Genomic DNA, 21079 nt, shown 5'->3' with positions numbered 1-21079 from the left:
CATTTTTTAATTACCTAAAAAATTTTGTGCCACTAATTAGTGCTTAATTAGTGCCTATTGGTGCTTTCAGAATCATCATAAAAAAATATACTGTTTTCAAGATATTACTGATTATTCCCTTTGGTGCTGACTTCACACTTGGTACCAACATTTTCATAAAACCTAAGGATTCCTATACCACCAATAAGTGCTTAATGAGTGCCTATTGGTGCTTTTGGAATGGTCATAAAAAATATACTGTTTTTAAGATATCACTAATTATTTCCTTTGGTGCTGACTTCGCACTTGGCACCAACATTTTTGAATCACTCAAAAATTTCTATACCACCAATTAGTGCTTAGTTAGTGCCTATTGGTGCTTTTGGAACCATTCTCAAAAAATATGCTGGTTTCAAGATATCGTTCATTACTTATTAATTTAATTTTTAACCATGTCGCCATCTATGGAGTATTATGGGAGTCATTTTTATTAGTTGCCTCTTCATGGCCATCTGACACTGTTGCGCTATCGCCAGTAGGATTGCATTAGATTTATAACAAACTTAGCGAAAGCTAAAGAGAATAACGAATTCATTATGTAAGTTTTTTATAGTCAGCTTGTAAGCAAACTTATATAAGTAACAAAATTTGAAAGTTGATAGAAATTTCATATAGACTAAAACGGCTCAATAAAATTTAAAGGTAGTTTTGCCGCCTAGGATTGAGAAACTGTCGGAAGATATTGAATGATGGGTATGAATATACATCTGCTGTTTGTTTATTGAAAATAAATTTATTTATTCATTTAACATAAACAGGAATCCTAACAGGAATAACCCAATTACAAGGATTCACCACAAAAAAGAAGATATTTGCAATTGAGAATGAACATAAACTATAAGTTAAAACATATCAACAATTACAAAAAAAATAAACAATTCAGTAATTTCTACATAGATACAAATATAATTCTTCTCTAAAAGCAACTTGAGAAATATTGAAAATGTCAATAAAAAAAATGTGCCAGTTATAAAACCGCATGATTCTCAAAAAAATGGAGTTATAAAACATCGCCATTGTTTAATATCTTCCGATAGTTTGGAAATGCCAGCCGGCATACCTGTAAATTTTATTGGGTCTTTTAAAGTCTTTATTGATAGAATTTCTGTCAACTTTCAAATTTTGTTACCTATACAGGTTGTTTCAAAATTCAGTTTCAAGATTTCAGGTTCCTATTTTTCAAGTCAAAATAAGACTTTCTCCATAAACATGCGTCTTCAAACGCTTCGTTATCGAACTCTAAAGGGTTCAAGTTTCAATATTTTTCTTCATACTTGTTGCTTTTTCAGTTTTCGAGATATTAAGATCAAATTTGAAATATAGATAGATTAGGTTTTTATTTTTTAGGTAATGTTCAAGGAAACTTGTAATTTCACGAACCAAATACGTAAAGTTTTTTGCTTTCTTTGTAATAATATAGGTTCCTACCTTTTAATGAAAATTTTGAATAAATGGAGCAAATTATAGAAAATAGTTTTTTTTTCGATAACGTTCGCAAATACGTAAAAATCATAGGGGACAAAGAAATCTATGAACAAAATAAGGAATTCAATACATTTGACAGAATCCAACAGCGGCGTACTACAAAAAAGTTTATGGGGCGAAATAGGGCTTGACCCCTGAAAAATATCTCCCTGTAGTTTGTTAAAATCACTCGGCTGATTTGAAGTTAACATTAATAACTGAAACACATTTTTGGAATGATGGATAGTGAATAAAAGAGAATACTCACGAAGCATTGCCGATAAGTTGTTGTCGGGATAGTCTTCGAGAAATTGTAATTTTTCACGGGTACAGGTTGGAGAAAATTTTGAAAGATAACCCAGTGCATATTGAACGAATATCTGATTGGATTTTTGTGTTTGTTTTTGCGATCAAATCAGTTTTCAGAAAGATTTTGTATTTGTGAGTCATTCGACGCACCTTCGAGTTCGAGATAAACATCGTTATCGTTAACGCAGCTGGTGCGGGGATTCCAAGTCTAAAGGCATCCGTAGACTTGCGAACAGATATGTCGGAGTCGGAAATTATTTCTACTTTCAAACAAGAACTCGCGAGGCAAACGGCTTTCATTAAACAAGAACTGGATGAACTGAGAAGGGAAATTAAAGAAGTTAACAGGAAAACGGAACACAGGATATTTGAGGTAGAGAAGCGTGTGAGCGCAATCGAAGCGAACATCCTAGAGTTGAAAAGGGCAGGAAGAAAGAATAATATTGTGGTCAGTGGTTTGAATCTGAACGATTCTGAGGTTGTCAACTCTACTAGAGAACAACTTAATAAACTCCTTCAGACAGATTTGAGGATTGAACATTTCAATAACGTGTACAAGTTGGGAAAATCAGAAACTGCTCCAATCAAATTAGAGTTCACATCATATATAGCAAAATCCAAGGTGAAAGCTAATAAATTTAAAGTCAAGGGAATGAATATTTACGTCAATGATGATTTATGTGTGGAAGACCGAATAAGGGAGAAAGTTCTAATAAATATTTTAAGAGAAGCGAGGCGGAAAAATTATAAGGCATATAGAAGAGGCTGGGATCTCTATGTTAATGGGGAAAAATACACTCTGAGCGATTTAGACGAACTATCGAACAAGCAAATAAAGGATACGGACAGTGAAGATACAGAAGTAGAACGAAAGAGCGCCCCAAGTTCTCCATTTCCGGTAAGCAGAGGAGAACAACTACTAAAAGAGAACACGCACATTCAGTTTCTTGAGGAATCTAGAATTCAGAAAGAGGTAACCGGCTTAGAAAGGGTATTAAGAAATACGACAGACTTGGATAAGAAAAGGAGAACAAGGCTCAATTCTTCGGGAAAGGAAACGCCCAAAACAGCTTCTTCATCATCGAAGGCTTCTACAAGTAAAAAGACGGTAAAGTAGAAACATTTTGCATACTGTGTTGTATTTGATAGATTAAACATATTTTATTTTCTCCATTATATTCGTTTGTTTGTTTATTTTTTCAATATGGATATTTTCATAAGAGATTACAATGATTCAGCGGTGGATACCGTGGTTGTCGAGGGGATCTCCGAGTTTAATGAGTACATTAGGGAATCTGATCAGTTCAGAATAGTTCGTCTCAATATAAGGAGTTTGAACAAGAACTATGGGGAATTACTGTGTTTTCTGCAGAGATTGTCAAAGAAGTTTGATGTGATTGCCTTGAGTGAAACGAATCGAATAAATGATATAAGCTTTTTTAGAATAGAAAATTATCGGTGTATTTATAACGAAGGAAACATAAATAAGTATGATGGAGTTGTTGTCTTCGTTAAGAACGACCTGAACTTCTCCCAAAATATAGTTAACTTGGGTCCAATTAAATGTATAGAGGTAGAATCAACTTAGGGAACAAAAAGATTGCTGATCAGTTGTATGTACAGATCACCCAGTCTCAGTCCGCAGGCATTCAATAAAGATCTATTTGATTACCTGGACTCTAAGGTAAGGGTTGCCATTTGAAAACGAAACAGACGAGATTACAGACGAAATAAAGTTTTTCGATAGAAATGCTCGAACAGGTCGATTTCTGTTTCGAGGGGGACAACTTAAGATGTAGGTTACGGACGCATAGCGCTTCAACCCTTGCTGCTACAACCCCCACCCCCAATTTTTGAATAGGGAAGATGGGGTGAGTGATACCTCATTTGAAAGGTATTTTTATACTGATTTCAGTATATGATTTATACAGTAATTGTTTTTTCATTTTATGCATTAGTTCTCGAAATATTCTTAACTAAGTATTTGAAAATGAAGTGGTGTTTTCATGGCACTTGTAGTGTTTTGTGAAAAATCGACATTTTGAGCTTCAAAACAACCATGACTGTAGCTTCCTTCCTAACTAACTAACGCATGAATATTTCGAGAACTAATGCATAAAATGAAAAAACAATTACTGTACTGAAATCAGTATAGAAATACCTTTAAATTGAGGTATCACTCACCCCATCTTCCCTATTCAAAAATTGGGGGTGGGGGTTGTAGCAGCAAGGGTTGAAGCGCTATGCGTCCGTAACCTACATCTTAAGTTGTCCCCCTCGAAACAGAAATCGACCTGTCCGAGCATTTCTATCGAAAAACTTTATTTCGTCTGTAGTCTCGTCTGTTTCGTTTTCAAATGGCCACCCTGTATATCAGCAATGCAACATGGTTTCATGCGGGGCAGGTCTACGGTCACGAATTTGGGCAACATTGTCGCAGTTTATCGCGGAGACTCTGGATGATGGAGGTCAGGTCGACGTTATTTATACAGACTTATCACGAGCCTTCGACTCGGTTGATCACCGTATGTTGCTGAACTTCCTTTTTTTGGCCTCAGTCCAGCATATGTCCACCTGATTAGATCTTACTTGGAGGGAAGAATGAGTCATATATTTTATAATGGCTTCAAGTCTTTCGAATTTTGTCTGTCATCTGGTGTGCCGCAAGAATCTAATCTTGGACCATTGTTATTCATAATTTTTATCAAAGATATTCTGGCTCTTCTCGGTTGCTTAGCCTTGGCCTATGCAGATGACTTCAAGCTTTACCTGAGGATACGCGGAATTGCTGATTTAGAGCTGCTCCAGTCCAGCTTGGAGTTAGTTAATGTTTGGTGATCGCGCAATGGACTCATTTTAAATATACAAAGGTGTTTTAAGGTGACTTTCACGAGAAGCTTACGTCCTCTCACCTTCAATTATTCTATTGGTAATTGTCTTATCGCTAGTGGAGATCGGTTTCGCGATTTGGGGGTGTTATTTGATTCAGCTTTGTTCCTCACATCGATGAGCTTTGTTCTTCGGCTAGTCGATCTTTAGGCTTTGTGTTCCGGTGTTCCAGGGAGTTCCCTGATGCTTCAGTCCTCAGAATTCTCTATTTTTCTCTTGTCGTCAGCAAATTAGAGTACGCCAAATCGGTTTGGTTTCCGATATACAGTTCCCACATAACATCACTTGAACGCATTCATAGAAAATTCTTGAAGTGTGCTGAATATAGAAAGACCGGCAGGTATCCTGAACGTGGTGCGGATTTGTCGGAGATCATGCGGGAAATGCGAATTTCAACGTTGCAGGAGAGACAGAAGCAACAGTGTGCTAAATTTGCGCAAAAGCTTATCACTGGAAGAATTGATTCCCCTCATCTACTGTCCAGGGTTGACATTCGTGTACCAAGAATTGAAGCGAGGACCACATCAACTTTTCGACTCCCTAAACCTCGAACTAACATACTTGAGCAGGCTCCGGTCTATCGATTGTGCAGGGCTGCTGATGAACTTAAATTTAATTTGTTTTTTTAGTTCGGGGCGGTTATTGTTTATTGTTGTATCATTGAATGTGTTATTTTGTTTGAATAATCACAGGCCAACACACATTTTGGTGCCTGCGATTTTTTAACTGTTCCTGAGTAATTTTTGGATGCAGAATGTAAAAAAAGTCTCAGATTTTGTCTATCAGATCTAGTTTTTGAGATTTTTTAAAAAATTGTGTATATAATTTACGTTATAACTGTTATAATATATAATATTACTATTGACAGTTAAAAAAAACAAAGACACATGGATTTAAGTATTTATTGCAAAAACTTAATTTACATAATTACATTAGTCACTAATCACATAAAAAATTTTTTTTTATACGATTTTCTAGAATGGAGTTTACTAGGGCAGTCTCGCTAAAGGCTCTAGCAGTAGTCCGCCATCATGTGGCTATCCCATCGTCCTTGATAACGATCTTCCATAGTTTTAATATCCTGGTGGAATCTTTCCCCCTGTTCTTCACTACAATCACCTAAGTTTTCTGGAAAACGATCTAGGTGGCTGTGGAGGTAGTGAACTTTTATACTCATGTTACAGCCGAGAATATTAAAATTTGAAAGCATAGTTTCCACTAATTCTACGTAATTATCTGCTTTATGATTGCCAAGAAAATTTTGTACTACTTGAACAAATGAACTTCAAGCGTTAGATTCAGTCTCGTTCATTGATGTGGTGAATTGTGGATCTTTAACAAGTTGCCTTATTTGAGGCCCATCAAATATACCAGCTTTTAGTTTTTCCGTGCTAATGCCAGGAAATTTACGTGGCAAATACCCAAAATAATTTCCATCTCGATTTAAGGCCTTCACAAATTGCTTCATTAGGCCTAGCTTGATATGCAAGGGCGGAAGTAAGATTTTTTCTCTTGAAACCAAAGGTTCGTTGATCACGTTTTGTATTCCTTGAATCATGACATCTCTTGAAGGCCAATTTTTGTTAACCCAGTGCTCATTTTTAGCTCTGCTGTCCCAAAGGCACAAAAAACAAGGATATTTTGTATAACCACTCTGCTGTCCAAGGAGGAAGTTAACCATTTTTAAATCAACACAAAATGACCACTGATGTTCTTCGTATTTATTTATTTATTTATTTTTTTTGATTCTAGTAGGTATAGGAACATTGGGTCAGGGACAATTCCAGGTATCCATTTGGCTAATTAGATTCTGGGAAATTTCTATTTAGACGATTAAGTACATATTTTTCTCTTTATTTGTTGTCCTTTATCAAAAAAAAAAATATCATTTAACCTGTAACGTGTATCTCAAAAACTAGAGCTGATAGAAAAAATCTGGTGGCATTTTTGGAATCAGCACATTAAAAACATCTAAAATCAGATGTTAGATTTCTGGCACCAAATTTTTTTTTTCATTTTGTTGGCCTGTGATAATTGTTCATATTATTCATTGCCAATATGTTACCCTGTTATTGGGGAATTTCCTGTTGGGTAAAATGAACTATTATTATTATTATAAAGGCTGTCATTTTCACTTTCTACACCAATGAATGTGGACTGCCAATTTGATTTATCAGAGATACTCGATATACCTAATTTTTTATGTTGTTGTATCTTAGCTGAAAATTATCAATTATTTTACTAGATTTTCAAGAAATAAAATATTGGTTGCCATGGAAAGAAACGTAAAACTTATTCAGTTGCCATAGTTGAATTTTTCATTGTAACTTTGGAGCCCAAGCCTACTGGGACTGGTAACCGGAGAGAAGGACCAATTGCCCGGCTCAATCAGCATAAACAGCTGAAGAAAGTTAAAGCTGCTACGGTAGGTGCTGAAAAAAAGGCGGCGCTACGCAGTGCTTCCACTACTAAATCTCCCTCATTGAGATAGTTCGGACGTCATAGTCATAAGGTGGGTGGAACGCCTTAGAATTCTGATATCCCGTGTCGTGTTGATATCTATATTTCACATGTAATTAAATGTTTTATCATATATTGTGTTTCGTCTTTGCTCATTTCTTTCTGGGAATATTTGTGAAATTAACTTTATCATATATTGTGTGATTCGTTTCTGCTGATTTCTTTCTAGGAGTATTTATGAAATTAATTGGATCATTATAATTTTCAACTGAATCGAATTGTAAATTTTCGCCTGTTTATTTAACGTAATAATTTTTCATTGTAACCCTTTTCGTATTTCTTATTGTGTGTATTAATTTTATTGTAGATCAGTAGGTATATATATTTTTGTTTCGTGAGAGATGAGACTCGCTCATTTGAATGTTCGCTCATTATTACCTAGTTTTAGTGAATTCAATGATTTGGTTTCATTGAATAATTTTGGCGTTATTGGTGTGACGGAGACGTGGATGAGTGGTGATGAGCCTTCCAATTCAATTTCTTTGTCAGATTACAATTTATTTAGGAAGGATAGGAGTTCTAGGGATGGAGGAATATGTGTTTATGTCAGAAAATGTTATCGCGCTGAAATTATTTCTATTGATTTTGCTGTCAGTAGCCCCATTGAATTCATATGGTTGAAGATTAAGTCGGGGCGCACTGAGTTCGTCTTGGGTGTTATTTATAGGCCACCAAATAAAAAAAAGCGCTCATCTAGAATATCCTCTTTTGTTAGTGATGTTGATGGAATGATAACCCAGATTCTTCCTTCGTCAAATTTTGTGGTCTGTATGGGTGATGTCAACATTGATGTTTCGCGGACCAATCCCTTATCAGATTGTCTTGAAATGTACGGTTTCAACCAGGTTATTGCTGAGCCCACTAGGATAACGGATCGTTCATCGTCTCTCATCGATCCTATCTTCGTGAATTGTCCGGAGGAATTCGTTGAGAACGTGGGTACCTTAAATGCTGATTGTATGGGAGACCATCGTCTGGTTTTTGCTGATTTATGTGTTGATTCTCGCCACCGTGAACACAAATTTGTCACTTACAGGGATTTTTCCAGCTTTGATAATACATCCTTTCTTCGGGATTTGCGGAGTCAACCATGGCACAGACTGCTAGGGGAGCCTGATGTTGACAGAAAGGTTGAGGTGCTTAACATTTTCTTAATTCGTACCTTTGATTCGCATGCACCTGTAAGAAGAAGACGGGTAACTAAGCCGAAGGCTCCATGGCTTTCGACGCCCATCAAGGATTTGATGAGAGAGCGAGATTTGGCTCTTTCGAGATTCAGGAGGATTGGACTCGGTACTGATTGGTCTACTTATAGGAAACTTCGAAATCGGACATTGGCCGAGGTAAGAACAGCTAAGAAGAGTTATCTCTTTGATGCTATGGGTACGAGTGGCCGTCGGGGCTGGCAAGCCCTCTCTGAGCTCAGGGTTACCGGGTCCGCTGATTCTGTCATTCCTGATAAGTTTTCTGACCCAAATTTGATGAATCGGTTTTCATGCCAATTTAACGGTTGCTCTGGTGATAATAACTGTGCCAATTTAATTCAATTTTATAACACAGAAATACATGACAGCTCCCTTTCCTTTGAATTTAAGTTGGTTTCCACCCCGATGTTGAGAGAGTTTTACATCTCATTACTTCAAATGCTCTTGGCTCCGATGGTATTTCTGTAAAGATGTTCAAGTACTCTGCTCCGGTTGTTGTTCCCTATATAATTCATGTAATTAATTCTTGTATTTTGTCGGGTACTTTCCCTAGGTTTGGAAGTGTGCAGTTGGACGACCTATACCTAAAAAGAAGAATGTTGAGAGCTTTTTTGATTTACGTATAATAAGCATCTTGCCGGCTCTTTCGAAAGTTTTTGAAAAGGCGCTATATGAACAGATATATACATTTTTCTCTGTAAATAGCTTATTACCAGACTATCAGGCTGGTTTCCGTAAATCTTTCAGTACTTCAACTGCTTTGGCAACTGTAACTGATTCCATCTTTTATAAATTGGATAAAAAACTAGTCTCTGTCTTAATTTTATTAGACTTTCAAAAAGCATTTGACACTATTAACCATCTTTTATTATGTGCTAATTTAAAATTTTACGGTTTTACTCCGCTTTCTGTTGCCTTAATCAGATCTTATTTGTCATCGCGGAGTCAGGTGGTTCAGGTTGATGGTAGTATGTCTGAGTCGGTGTTTCTTCTGTCTGGGGTGCCGCAGGGTTCTATTTTTGGACCACTTCTTTTTTAAATTTATACCGCTGATCTGCTTGGGGTCCTGAAATTTCGTTCTGCGCAGGCTTTTGCGGATGACAAGCAGCTAATTTATTCTTTTGATATGAGTAGTTTGGGTTTGGCTTCCCAACAGATTGACTATGATCTTGAAAATGTTTGTAATGTAGCAGCCTCACATAATTTAAAATTGAATATAGACAAGTGCAAATATTCTGTTTTTTCCAATGTTCATCAATATTCTATAGTAAGGGACAACCTGCAACTGTGCATTTACGGACAGCCTTTAACCTTGTGTGATACTGTGAGGAATCTCGGTGTAATTTTCGATTGTAGGCTTGATTTTTCCAATCATGTGGCTGGTATTCTGAAGACAGCGTTTCACCGGCTGAGAGTTGTTTATAGGTGTAGACGATTTTTGACCTTTAGTATAAGGAAACGTTTGGCTGAGTCCTTGATTATTTTTTTATTCGATTATTGTGACGTAGTTTATGGACCCTGCATCAGTGCTTATGTGAGATGTCGTATTCAGCTTGTTCAGAACTGGTGTTGCCGATTCATTTTCGGTTTGAGGAAATATGATCACATTTCTCATAGGATTCGTGAGTTGGGTTGGTTGAGGATGGATGAAAGAAGATCGCTAAATTTTCGATGTTTTGTTTATAAACTTCTAACGACTCGATATTGTGCGGCTCTTCATGGAAGGCTCATTCCTAGAAGTTCGGTGCATTCGGTCAACGTCAGGAACTCCTTTTCTTTCACGGTTCCTCTGCATCGTACTGCTAAATTTCAGGGGTGTTTCTCCTACAACGCGGTAAAATTTTTGAACAGTATGGACGGTAGTGTGTTCAGCCTCAGCTATTCACAATTCAGACGTCAAATGAAGAGCTCTCTCTCAAGTGATTTAATACAGTTTTTTTTTTCTCCTTCTGGATGTTATTTATTCTATTGAATTTACATTCTCTATTTATATCTTCTATTTATATTATACATATTTTATATTTATATTCCCTATTTTGTCTATTGCTGTTTTTGTTTTTATAATCTCTATTTGTTCATTGTTGTTTATATATTATATTCTCTATTTATATTATCAAGATATGACACCCATACAAGGTTGTGTATAAGAATAGTCTTTGACTAAACTCCGCCTCGGCATGGTTAGTCCAACATCTAAACAAATCATATGTCTTTATACATATTTCATTAAATAAAGTCGATTTATTATTATTATTATTACTGATTATATGTTCAGTCTCGTTTCGGTTGAATAATATCATAATAAAGATCAGATCAACAGAAGTCGTAGGTATATTCATATCAGACGTATTCAAACAACGCTAGTACTTGAGAAATGTTCTAGTATAAAATATGTTCAGAAATAGATACATTGTTTCATAAGATAATCGAAAAATCCAGCAGCCGTTGCTGTTTTTCCGAACAAAAGTATACAAAGCCTTCGGAGATATTTTCTCTTTCAGTTCTATACTTATAATCCTCCATATTTCATCAATATCATTGGGTTTCCAAGTTTAAGAAATAAATTTTCCCTGTGAGAAATTAATTTCTCAATGATTGCACTTTTTCTCCCGGCCATATTTACCCAACCGAATTTTATCACTAGTAACGAGAATGTTTAATTATTGGAGTATTAGACTAAACATGTAGCGCTCTGCGCATGATTTTATATGTAGTCACATGAAACGCATTAAATGACAAACAAAAGACCTACAGCTGCAGCTGTTAGTAAAAAATATCATCAGAGGTTACCCATACTTTTCCTAATTATGCCTAACTACAATAAATTCCCTCAACAGTGCATACCGATTTCGAATGCTAACAAATAGGTCACAATTCAATAAATCTGTCGGCATCCCTATGAAATCGAGTTGCATGCCGTCGACTGGGTATTGAGTCGGTAGAAGGATGCAAAAAAAAACACTTATGCAGCATTTCTCTCGGCATTTCTTATAATTCATTTCATAACACAAAGAAATATTCTGAAAGTTTTAATGGAAACGAACGAGTATTTATTCTTCAATCTACTTGCATGATGAAACAGAGAAAACTGGCCAAAAACGTGTACAAAAACCTAATCAAATTAGAATACGTTATAATGCTTGGTTCTATTCTCTTCATGAAAAGACCAACATAATAGAATAGAATACTCTATGCTTATACCTAGTTGTTAAGGAATCAATTCTTCCTTCTTGGGTGCCACACTCTTGTAGAGATCTGGAAGTTATAAGGGCGAATTCAGAAGTTAAAAATGAAGATCTTTGAAAACATCAAAATTTTTCATATTGTATTATCTCCACTTAATGCAAAATAATTCGTTCAAAAGTCTAGAGCTGAACAGTTCCAAAATATCGCAAACGACCAAAGTGAAAGCGTCAATCTAATCAATTACAATTTTTCAGATCATGTGTTCACGCTTTAGGAAATATAATTTAGCACGCCAGTATTCTTCCTAATCCGGAGATTCTCAATGGCGCGAAATTCAGTAAGTTCAATATTTTGCATCTACACACTACCTATTCAATAATTAGATGAACTAATTCAAAACATTAATAGTAAATTTCATGCGTTATTCTCGGCAATAAATTGACCTTTCGCTAAATTTGATATAAAACTTATTCAATATATTAGATACTGGTGATAATGGCAGATGGCCATAAAGAGGTTACTAATAAAAATGACTCCCATAATACTTCATAGATGGCGACATGGTAAAAATAAATAAATAATCAACGATATCTTCAAAACGGCATATTTTTTGAGAATGGTTCCAAAAGCACCAATAGGCACTAATTAAGCACTAATTGATGGTATAGGAATCTTTGGGTTTTATGAAAATGTTGGTGCCAAGTGTGAAGTCAGCACCAAAGGAAATAATCAGTAATATTTTGAAAACAGTATATTTTTTATGATGATTCTGAAAGCACCTATAGGCACTAATTAAGCACTAATTAGTGTTACAAAAATTTTTGGGAAATTGAAAACTGTTGGGGCTAAGTGCGAAGTTGGCACCAAAGGAAATAATCAGCGATATCTTGAAAATGGTTTATTTTTATATAATGATTCTGAAAACACTAATAGGCACTAATTAAGCACTAATTAGTGGCATAGGAATTTTTCCTCAATTCGGTGCTAAGTGCGGAGTTAGCACCAACCACTTCAAATGCTGATTTCTCAAAAAATACAATGGTGCTGGTTAAACTTTACACTGCACTAATAGGCACTAATTGGGCACTAATTTATCTGACATATTTCCAGAATTAGTGCTTCCAACTTTTCGCTTACTTCACGGACCCGAATAGATTAATTCATTTTGACATCACTCTAAATTAATTGAAATGAAGTTATTATCTCTCGTTGTATCTTCTTAGTCGTTCAGAGTATACACTCAATTTTTGTTTGAGTGTGTCTAGAGCTTCTTGAGCACTTTCATTGTTGGGATCATAGTTTGCACGTTGCCTATGGCGATCCATTATTATATCCACTATTTTTTTAAGTTTTCTTGACGGAGAACATTTTGCGAATTGTGTAAGCCTTCCTATATCTTGTCTTGTCTTGTCTTGTCTATATCTTATTATTTGCCAATGTGGTTGATTATGGTGTTTGTTCTGAGCTAGTTGCTCACTTCTAGGTGTTGGCTTTACACCGAACACTGCTGATATTGTGGAGGCTGCACAGTAGGCAACAATATGCAATGAATCGAGGTTCTGGTCATTCGGAAGAAAATTTGGAATTATCTACTTGTTCATTGTGTCCAGAATATGTGAGGTTTTTTTCGATGTCTTCAGTCTAGGAAGAATAGATTCTTTATGGAGATCAGTACCCTCGAATTCTATGAAATATTTACTCACTGTAGCAGATAATCGTTCTGAAAGATCTCTTTGGTCTCCTTCTGTATTTTCGACAAATGCAGTTATGTATATTCCGCCGTTGCACATCTCTTGCACGAGTATCAAATCTGTGTTGTTTTGTTCTTCAGTATTAATTGGAGTATTGATGTTGTGTTGGTTTTCATCACAATCGTAGTTATATTCAATTGTCGCTTCGTTGTTAGTGAGATTCCTGTTCTGCATCCCCAGTTGGACTCTTTTTATGGTGTTAAGTCTCTCATGGCAAGTTTATTTCTCACTATGACCCGGTATTTGCTCAGAAATTTGAAGTTCGGTATAGTTTCTGTCGAATTCTGCAAACAGCTTTTGCCGATAGCCTATTCCATTTTTGTCACTTTTTTGGTAGACCTGCTTTGGTAAGTGCTGGTTGAGGATCCTGCGCAAAACCTACAACAGTCAGAGAAACTCGAGTTATTCGTCCCCTAAAATTTTGAGATTGTGTTAGCGTAGTATTTTGTTCGGTAGACACCCGTCTTCTTAGCACTCTGCCACCGACGTCCCGTAAGCTGTCATGACCAGTGCCGGCTCCAGACACGCCGTGACGAACCTCAGGCAGCGGCTCTATCTTCCTATTCCTTAAATTCACCATCATTCATGGGTTCCTCCGTGTCGTAGAGGAGACGGTTTTTGATCGCTTTTTACGATCCGCTGATCTGCGGTGGTAGAATTCTTGAGGTGCTTTCTACACTGCTTCGTCCGTTACCCTGGCCAGGGACCCTTCGATAGGTTTCAGCTTCCCGGCTTAGGTAGCACCAGGAATCTGCGTTGGTAGGAGTCGAATAAACTCTCCTGATAGGTGAATTTCTAGGGATTTCCTACCGCTACCCTTATTATTATTATCATATATCGAAAACCTTGATGTCTGATTCTTAGATGGATTGATATCAGTACTTTATTGCTTAGATCTCGGATTTTTGGCTGAGAGACTGTCACAACAGTACCTACTTAGTGACACTTTACTTCACAGATTGGGGGACTTTTATTTATTTATGCCTGATATTTATGAGTCGGGAAGTAGTTAATTGCCTTCATTGTAAAGTGGACCAACCAGAAGCATCCAATTTTCGAATTAATTTTGTTCAAAAATCATTATTGAGTTTATAAAAAATTATTATTGAGTTTTCGTCTGTTCTCCATAGTGGGTCCATTTTGTGTATATACAACCAAAATTTACCGTTGAAAATTCCAATTTAGATCGATTCTCGCAGGGCCAACACCAGGACCGGCATACCGGATATTTTGCCGGGGCGTCAAACTGTTGGGGCGCAAAGTCCGTTAATAAAAAAAGACATATAACGTTTTAGGACAAGAAAATTGTTTCTTGGTGAAATTACCATTTTTTTAGTGAAATAAAAAATTTCCAAGCGCCAATTTAATTGAAATGAATAGGCGCTCTTGCCGCCCTCAACTAGTTATGAAAATATATAAATAGGTACTAAAATGCACCTTTAAGAACTGTGTCATTATTTTACTATACACAGGGCCTCCGCCAGGACCGCACTAGGAGCGGCATACCGGACATTTTGCCGGGGCGCCAAATTGTAAGGGCGCAAAGTCAGTTAATAAAAGATTTTTTGCGCCTTTCAGCAGTACATCGTCTTTTTACTTAGACTTATACATAGAGCGTCGACAAAACGTCCTTTGATAAATTTGACAGGGTGATTTTAAGTTGAAAAATACGATTTCATATGAATTTGAAAATATGCCTGAAAGGGATAGCAGAGGCACCTTTGAAGAAAATTCATATAAATTAGGCGAAACAGGGCGACCAAGTTTTATTTTTCCGGGGCGCCAAATCTGGCGGCGGCCCTGACTATACAGGGTGATTTATTAGCTCAACGACAAACTTTGCCATAAAAAGTTTAATTCATGACAATTGATATGATTTATCGATAACAAAAAAAGTATGCGTAAATACACTTGTCAACAGTATTAGCATAGTATCCTTATACTATGGTATTAGTGTCGGTAACTAGCCCGTAGTCCAGTGGCGGATCCAGGGAGTGGGCGCCCCAACTTGGGAAATCCTAGATCCGCCAATGCCGTAGTCTTGTACGTAATTGTGTGTAACCGCTATCGAAACGAAAGCAACGTTTCCTCCTTTCATTATGAAACTTGTTAATAAACTCAACAAAGAAGACCTACTTAAGTTACTCACAAAAGCATTCCCGAAGTATAGTTCTTGGCGTATACTCCAATGATTGATCTGCACAGGATATATTGGAATCGGAATCTCCTGTTTGGCATGTACATGGTATTAATTTAAAGGATTCTTCATCCAACGAAGTATCTGTTGCTTTATCACACATCAAGGGTTTTTCCGGTAAATAATGCCGAGGTGCTTCGTCAGCCGCCCATTGAGCAGCATGCTCCGACTTATTTTCTCTCATATTTTATTTTATATGAAGAAGAGGAAGATTGGTACCAAAATGCTTACCGCTATCACTTTGACAAACTGGAAAAACGAAAAAGACTGAGTCCGATAGTAACTCCTTAACTACTACAGTAGTTCGTTCGATCATAGATCTAATATTTGAAAGAAAGGAATTTGACATCAATTTTCTAACCAAATATTGCAAATATTTTTATCAGTTTGTTATGAGAGGATTTAGATGAAAAATTTGGAGAATTTAATGAATATTTCAACATCTGTTTTTATTTTTAGAAGAATTGAAGCTTCATGGCGTCGACAAATAACTCTACACTCAAAAAACAGCAGTTTACCCTGGAAATAGATTATAACGAGATTAAATTTCTGAATGATCAGGTAAAAGGTTGCCTTTTTTCTTTCTGTGGACGAAGCCTCAATTTTATTTGATTATTTTTTTATTATTATTTTAGGCTGTCGGTGAAGGTACATTTGGAGTTGTTTTTCGTGCACTTTGGAAAGATAAGTTAGTGGCTGTTAAAAAGATAACAAGAGAAAGTGAAGAAGGAGCATTCAAAGTTGAAGTACGACAATTATCTAGAGTCAATCATCCAAATATTGTTACACTTTTTGGAGCATGTACAGAAGGGCCAAATATGTGTTTGGTTATGGAATATGCTGATGGTGGATCATTGTTCAATATCTTGCACCATTCACCTTATATAAGATACTTCTTGAATCATGCAATGTCGTGGTTGTATCAGTGTGCCTTGGTGAGGTCCTCTCATATTAACAGAATTTATCACCTATAAATGTATTTGTTTGTATAAATACATCAACTATTGAATTTAAAGATCTCCACATCTCTTTTAGGGTGTACAATATTTGCATAATATGAAACCAAATCCTTTAGTACATCGAGATCTGAAACCTCCAAATCTACTTCTGATAAATAAAGGAAAGCAACTGAAAATCTGTGATTTTGGTACAGCTGTTGATCAGAAAACACATATGACAAATAATAAGGGATCTGCTGCTTGGATGGCACCTGAAGTAAGGGTGAATCAAAATAAATATAAAAGTCAATGAAATGTGGGTATTCATCGAGTATAGGTATATGACCTTGACACTCGAAAGACATCCAATTTTCTACATTAAATTGGCAACTACATCACCAGAAAAAAATGTTTATTTATTTGTTATTCTTAGGGAAGGCCCATGTAAAGCTGTGGACACAAAGGGCTGGGTAATATATTACTACCATTCAATTCGGAGCTCCTAGTTTTCAATAAACCTTTTGAAAACAAACATTTATTTGAGAAAATTAATTTGAATATTTTACTAATTGGTTCACAGCACTTACAAAGAAAATAAGTAAGCAAAGAAAACCTTCACTTCTGCTAACAAGCACTCTATCTAATTTACCAAAAGATCCATAATTACATTTAGTTAAGAAAATTATTCATGTAAATGAATTATCATGTTGATACAACAATGTATTTCCTAACCAATCCATTTGAAGTTGTGTCTTTGCATATCCATAACTATCTTGGCTGCTAGGATGAATTTTGTTGTAGGATGAACAGTTTTTTTTCAGAATCAGAATAGATATTCAAAGATATTGGTAACCTATTATTATAACTGTCGCAACTGATGGCGGGAATTGCTGAAATATTTGTTACTTTACTTCAAATACATGATAAATTTTCTCATCTAGCAACATAGCTGCCATTTTGACATGGCAGATTTGAGGATCTCCAGGTCATATACCTATTCTACATGTTTAACAAAAAGTGTGTAGGTTCAGTAGGAATCAGCACATAATCAAGTTGTTATATTGAAAATTTTGATGAATGAACTCTTGTTCTGTAATTGAATAGATTCAAATTTTAATCATATATTATGATTTTAGGTTTTTACAGGTTCTAGTTATAATGCAAAATGTGATATATTCAGTTGGAGTATAATTCTTTGGGAAGTGCTATCTAGACGCAAACCATATGATTCACCATGCATAACAGGGTTTCAAATTCTGTGGATGGTCAATCAAGGAAGGCGACCTGCATTTATGAGAGATTGTCCTCCATGTATAGAAAATTTAATATTTAAATGTTGGGATCAGATACCTGAAAAACGTCCAAGTATGAATGAGGTGATGAGTAATAAAAATGATATTTTTATTATAATTAACTTGATGGAGTTATTATCATGTTTTTCACTGAGCAAAAATTTTGTTTCAAAACGATATACAGTATAACTTCAGTAGTCCGGGCAGATATCGTTCCGGTACCTGCCCGGATTATTGAGGCGTCCGGATTACTGGAGTGATTTTAATTTATGAAATAAAGCAACTTATCAATAAATTATCAAAATAAAGTTTATTAATCAAGTCACAAAGAAAAATTATTTTCTCATAAAATAATACAAAACTGAACAAAACCCCTAAGTACATGTAACACGTTATGTAAATATGTACATGTAGGTATTTCTAATATTGTATACATACATATTATGTATGTATGCAGTATGAAATATCTTCTACTTTTTTGAAAAATACATATCAATTTTAGTTTGGACCTTTTTGGATGCATCTATATCAATTGCCTTGTCTTTAAGCCTTGTCAAAAGCTATAAATCTTCAAGGGTAAGATTATTCTTCTCAGTCCACCTGATAGCTAGACTTTTCTGTGAGTGTAAGTGTCTTATGTGATCATTTGACTGGAGCCATTGCGTCCGTCACGCTGAAAAACAAAGTGCAGAATGAAAGATGCTGCCGCCGCGCTGTTTCCAACCGACATGTAACCGTTTTTTACATGTATAGACAGGAAAATGCTATTGTTTTGCATAATGAATATTTTCGCGCCCGGATTTCAAAGGCAAAAATTTCAAAATGCCCGAATTCCAGCAGTGTCCGGAATACTGGAGTGTCCAGGCTAGGGACTGTCCGAACTATCGAAGTTGTACTGTATATATATATCAAAACATAAGATATGAAAATGGGAACTTCCACTTAATTAGTAAGAATATAATGTTTCCAAAGCTATAATAAACGCCTTTGCTTCTTGTAGATAGTGGAAATTATGCATGACATATGCAGCATCCTTCCTGTAGTTGAAGATGTTGTTGAAGTTGAAGATGTGTATAGTTCAGACAGTCCTGAAGATGAAATGTATAGGGCAGAAGATGAAGAAGAAATTACGTCTACACAGTATGATTCATTTCCTAAAGATCTCCATGAACCTAGAGTGCAAGTGTTACCTCAGCCAACAACAAACTCGTTAGTCCCTCTTAGTATTGATGTAGATCCTGTAAGTACACATTTGCATTTTTTCATTTCAAATGAAAATTTTGTAGTTCAGTAATTAGTTTTATAAGGAAATTAAACACTGCTCCAAGGAATTAACAAAAGCAATAATTTCAAATATTTAATTTTTGTGGAATCCAACACCCCCCCCCCTAATCAGACTGATGCTCAATCAATAATTTCAACATTTCACCATTAGCAGAACAGCTTAGGCACTCATTAAAAGATTAAAATTCTTGATTCTCATTGTTCTGTGTTCTTTTTAGAATGGAGAAATTCCATTCTAAAAAGAACACAAAAGTGTTGTGACAAACAAAATTGAATCTTTCTCTGAATATTTCCATATCAGATGCAATCGTTCATTCCTGAAAAAAATAAACGGAAGCATGAAGAGATATCCGTAGCTCTATGTATTTCATGAACAAGAGAACTTTGAAAGAATTACCTCTGAATTTATCATAAACAGTTTTCTTATTTGGAGAACCATTTTATTTCAAATTCAAGTTGTGGTGCATTCATTTCTTAGAGCAGTGTAGTTCCATGGTATTGGAGAACAATTTGTTTTACTCAACTTTTTCCAGAATGCATGGAATCTCCCTGAAACAGAACTTCATGATATGGTTGGTCTGAATTTGCAAACTGTTACAGGTGAGTTTTATATATTTATATACAATAGTGATGACCTTATCAAAACATTCATGTATTAGTGCATCAGAATACTGATTACAAAAATCGTTAGTGGACACAATCACAGCAGGATTTTCCTTCTAAATTTTTTATCACCTTTCATTTTTCAACTATGTGGCTAAAATAAGAGTGTAGTGCTCTTCTAATCAACTATAATAACTAGCGCTCTTGTTATATTTTTCTGATAATTAGGATTTTCTTTTCATTAGTTTTCTAATCCATATCACAGATATAGTTGTTGATGAACACTCAAATTGTAACCAAAATTAAATAATTGCGATTGGATTTTTGATCCCAATGCCTAGTTCAGTAGAAGTTTACTTGAATGTCGCATTTACTTAAAGAGGTCATATCTGAAGAATTTAGCAGAAACATACCCTAAATGCTATTGTGCTATCAAAGGGTATTATGTTGATGGTAGACATTATTTTATACCAACATACTTTACAGTAGTGTGGTGTTATTGTGCTGAATGGTTCTATTTCCAAACTGGGAAGACTATTGTTTTATATTATTATATATTTTTTCTATGGGTTGGGGCATAATTGCAGAATTTTCTCTCACTCAATTCCACATAATTGTAATTATACATAGATTATCTGTTAATTACAAGTACAGAGTAGTCGGTGCAAGTCTAACAGAATTTTGACAATTTTGTTTTTGATGTCAGGTAACTTAATATTTCAGAGCAGATCTCTTTTAATACATAAATGGCATCTGCAATTGTTGTAAAGCCAAATATTGTCTTGTTTATTGTTGGGCATGAATCAAATTTTAGGTCTCACATTTCAATATTTGGGTTCATATCTCGCATTCTGATCATCTGATTCTGATGAAATATTTTATGTAAGTTTTTATTAGGTCGAAAATGATTTCTTTGGAATTTTAGCTTTTTCGTGTATCACGTTTTGTTGATCTTATTCTGATGAAATTATATATATTTATAAGTATTTACTTGCCGAATACTAGAGCAAACAATTTTTTTTTGGTTTCAATAAATGGTTCGCTGCTTTAAAAATAGAAATTAAACCATAGAGTAGAATTTACAATGTTCAATCAATCTGAATGAAGCCCTTTTGAGCATTTGTTTTCTTAGAAGTAATAAAAGGACGACTGAGTATCGCCACTGGGCGCATCCACCACTAACCCGCTAGTTGAAGCAGTGTGCGGGCTTTGTTCAATCCATAGAGTACCTAATAAACATTAGATAGAAGGAGTACATGCAATATTAAGTGTCCTCAATATGCTTAGACGACGTTGTCGGATTGTGATGTGAATATTTTAAAATTCACAATTTTACTATATCATATATAATGAATCTATATTATATTGAGTCAAATATATTTATTTGAGTGACTCCCGATCA

At 35.4% G+C, this 21079-nt stretch overlaps 2 protein-coding genes across 4 annotated transcripts in view; one reads left to right on the top strand and one right to left on the bottom strand.

Annotated features, from left to right (window-relative positions):
• LOC123682427 (serine/threonine-protein phosphatase 6 regulatory ankyrin repeat subunit C-like) overlaps positions 1-15813 on the bottom strand; it is a 50913-nt gene extending 35100 nt beyond the window's left edge. For 2 of the 3 annotated variants that reach the window (XM_045621032.1, XM_045621030.1), the window contains exon 1: positions 15513-15813. In XM_045621032.1, coding sequence (XP_045476988.1) covers positions 15513-15744 — 232 coding nt within the window. In that variant the 5' untranslated portion in view covers positions 15745-15813. Of the gene's footprint in view, positions 1-1771; positions 1921-15512 lie in introns of those variants that run through there. The other variant, XM_045621031.1, reaches the window with a different exon arrangement.
• Positions 15814-15914: 101 nt separating this feature from the next.
• LOC123682253 (mitogen-activated protein kinase kinase kinase 7-like) overlaps positions 15915-21079 on the top strand; it is a 43727-nt gene continuing 38562 nt past the window's right edge. Inside the window, exons 1-6 of the mRNA XM_045620787.1 lie at positions 15915-16121; positions 16196-16495; positions 16596-16775; positions 17635-17874; positions 18791-19030; positions 19608-19674. Coding sequence (XP_045476743.1) covers positions 16035-16121; positions 16196-16495; positions 16596-16775; positions 17635-17874; positions 18791-19030; positions 19608-19674 — 1114 coding nt within the window. The 5' untranslated portion in view covers positions 15915-16034. The remainder of the gene's footprint in view (positions 16122-16195; positions 16496-16595; positions 16776-17634; positions 17875-18790; positions 19031-19607; positions 19675-21079) is intronic.

This window comes from Harmonia axyridis, chromosome 6 (assembly GCF_914767665.1).
Source record: "Harmonia axyridis chromosome 6, icHarAxyr1.1, whole genome shotgun sequence".
NCBI lineage: Eukaryota > Metazoa > Arthropoda > Insecta > Coleoptera > Coccinellidae > Harmonia > Harmonia axyridis.
The sequence above is the reverse complement of the archived record's forward strand: the minus strand, read 5'-3'. Positions and strand labels throughout refer to the sequence as shown.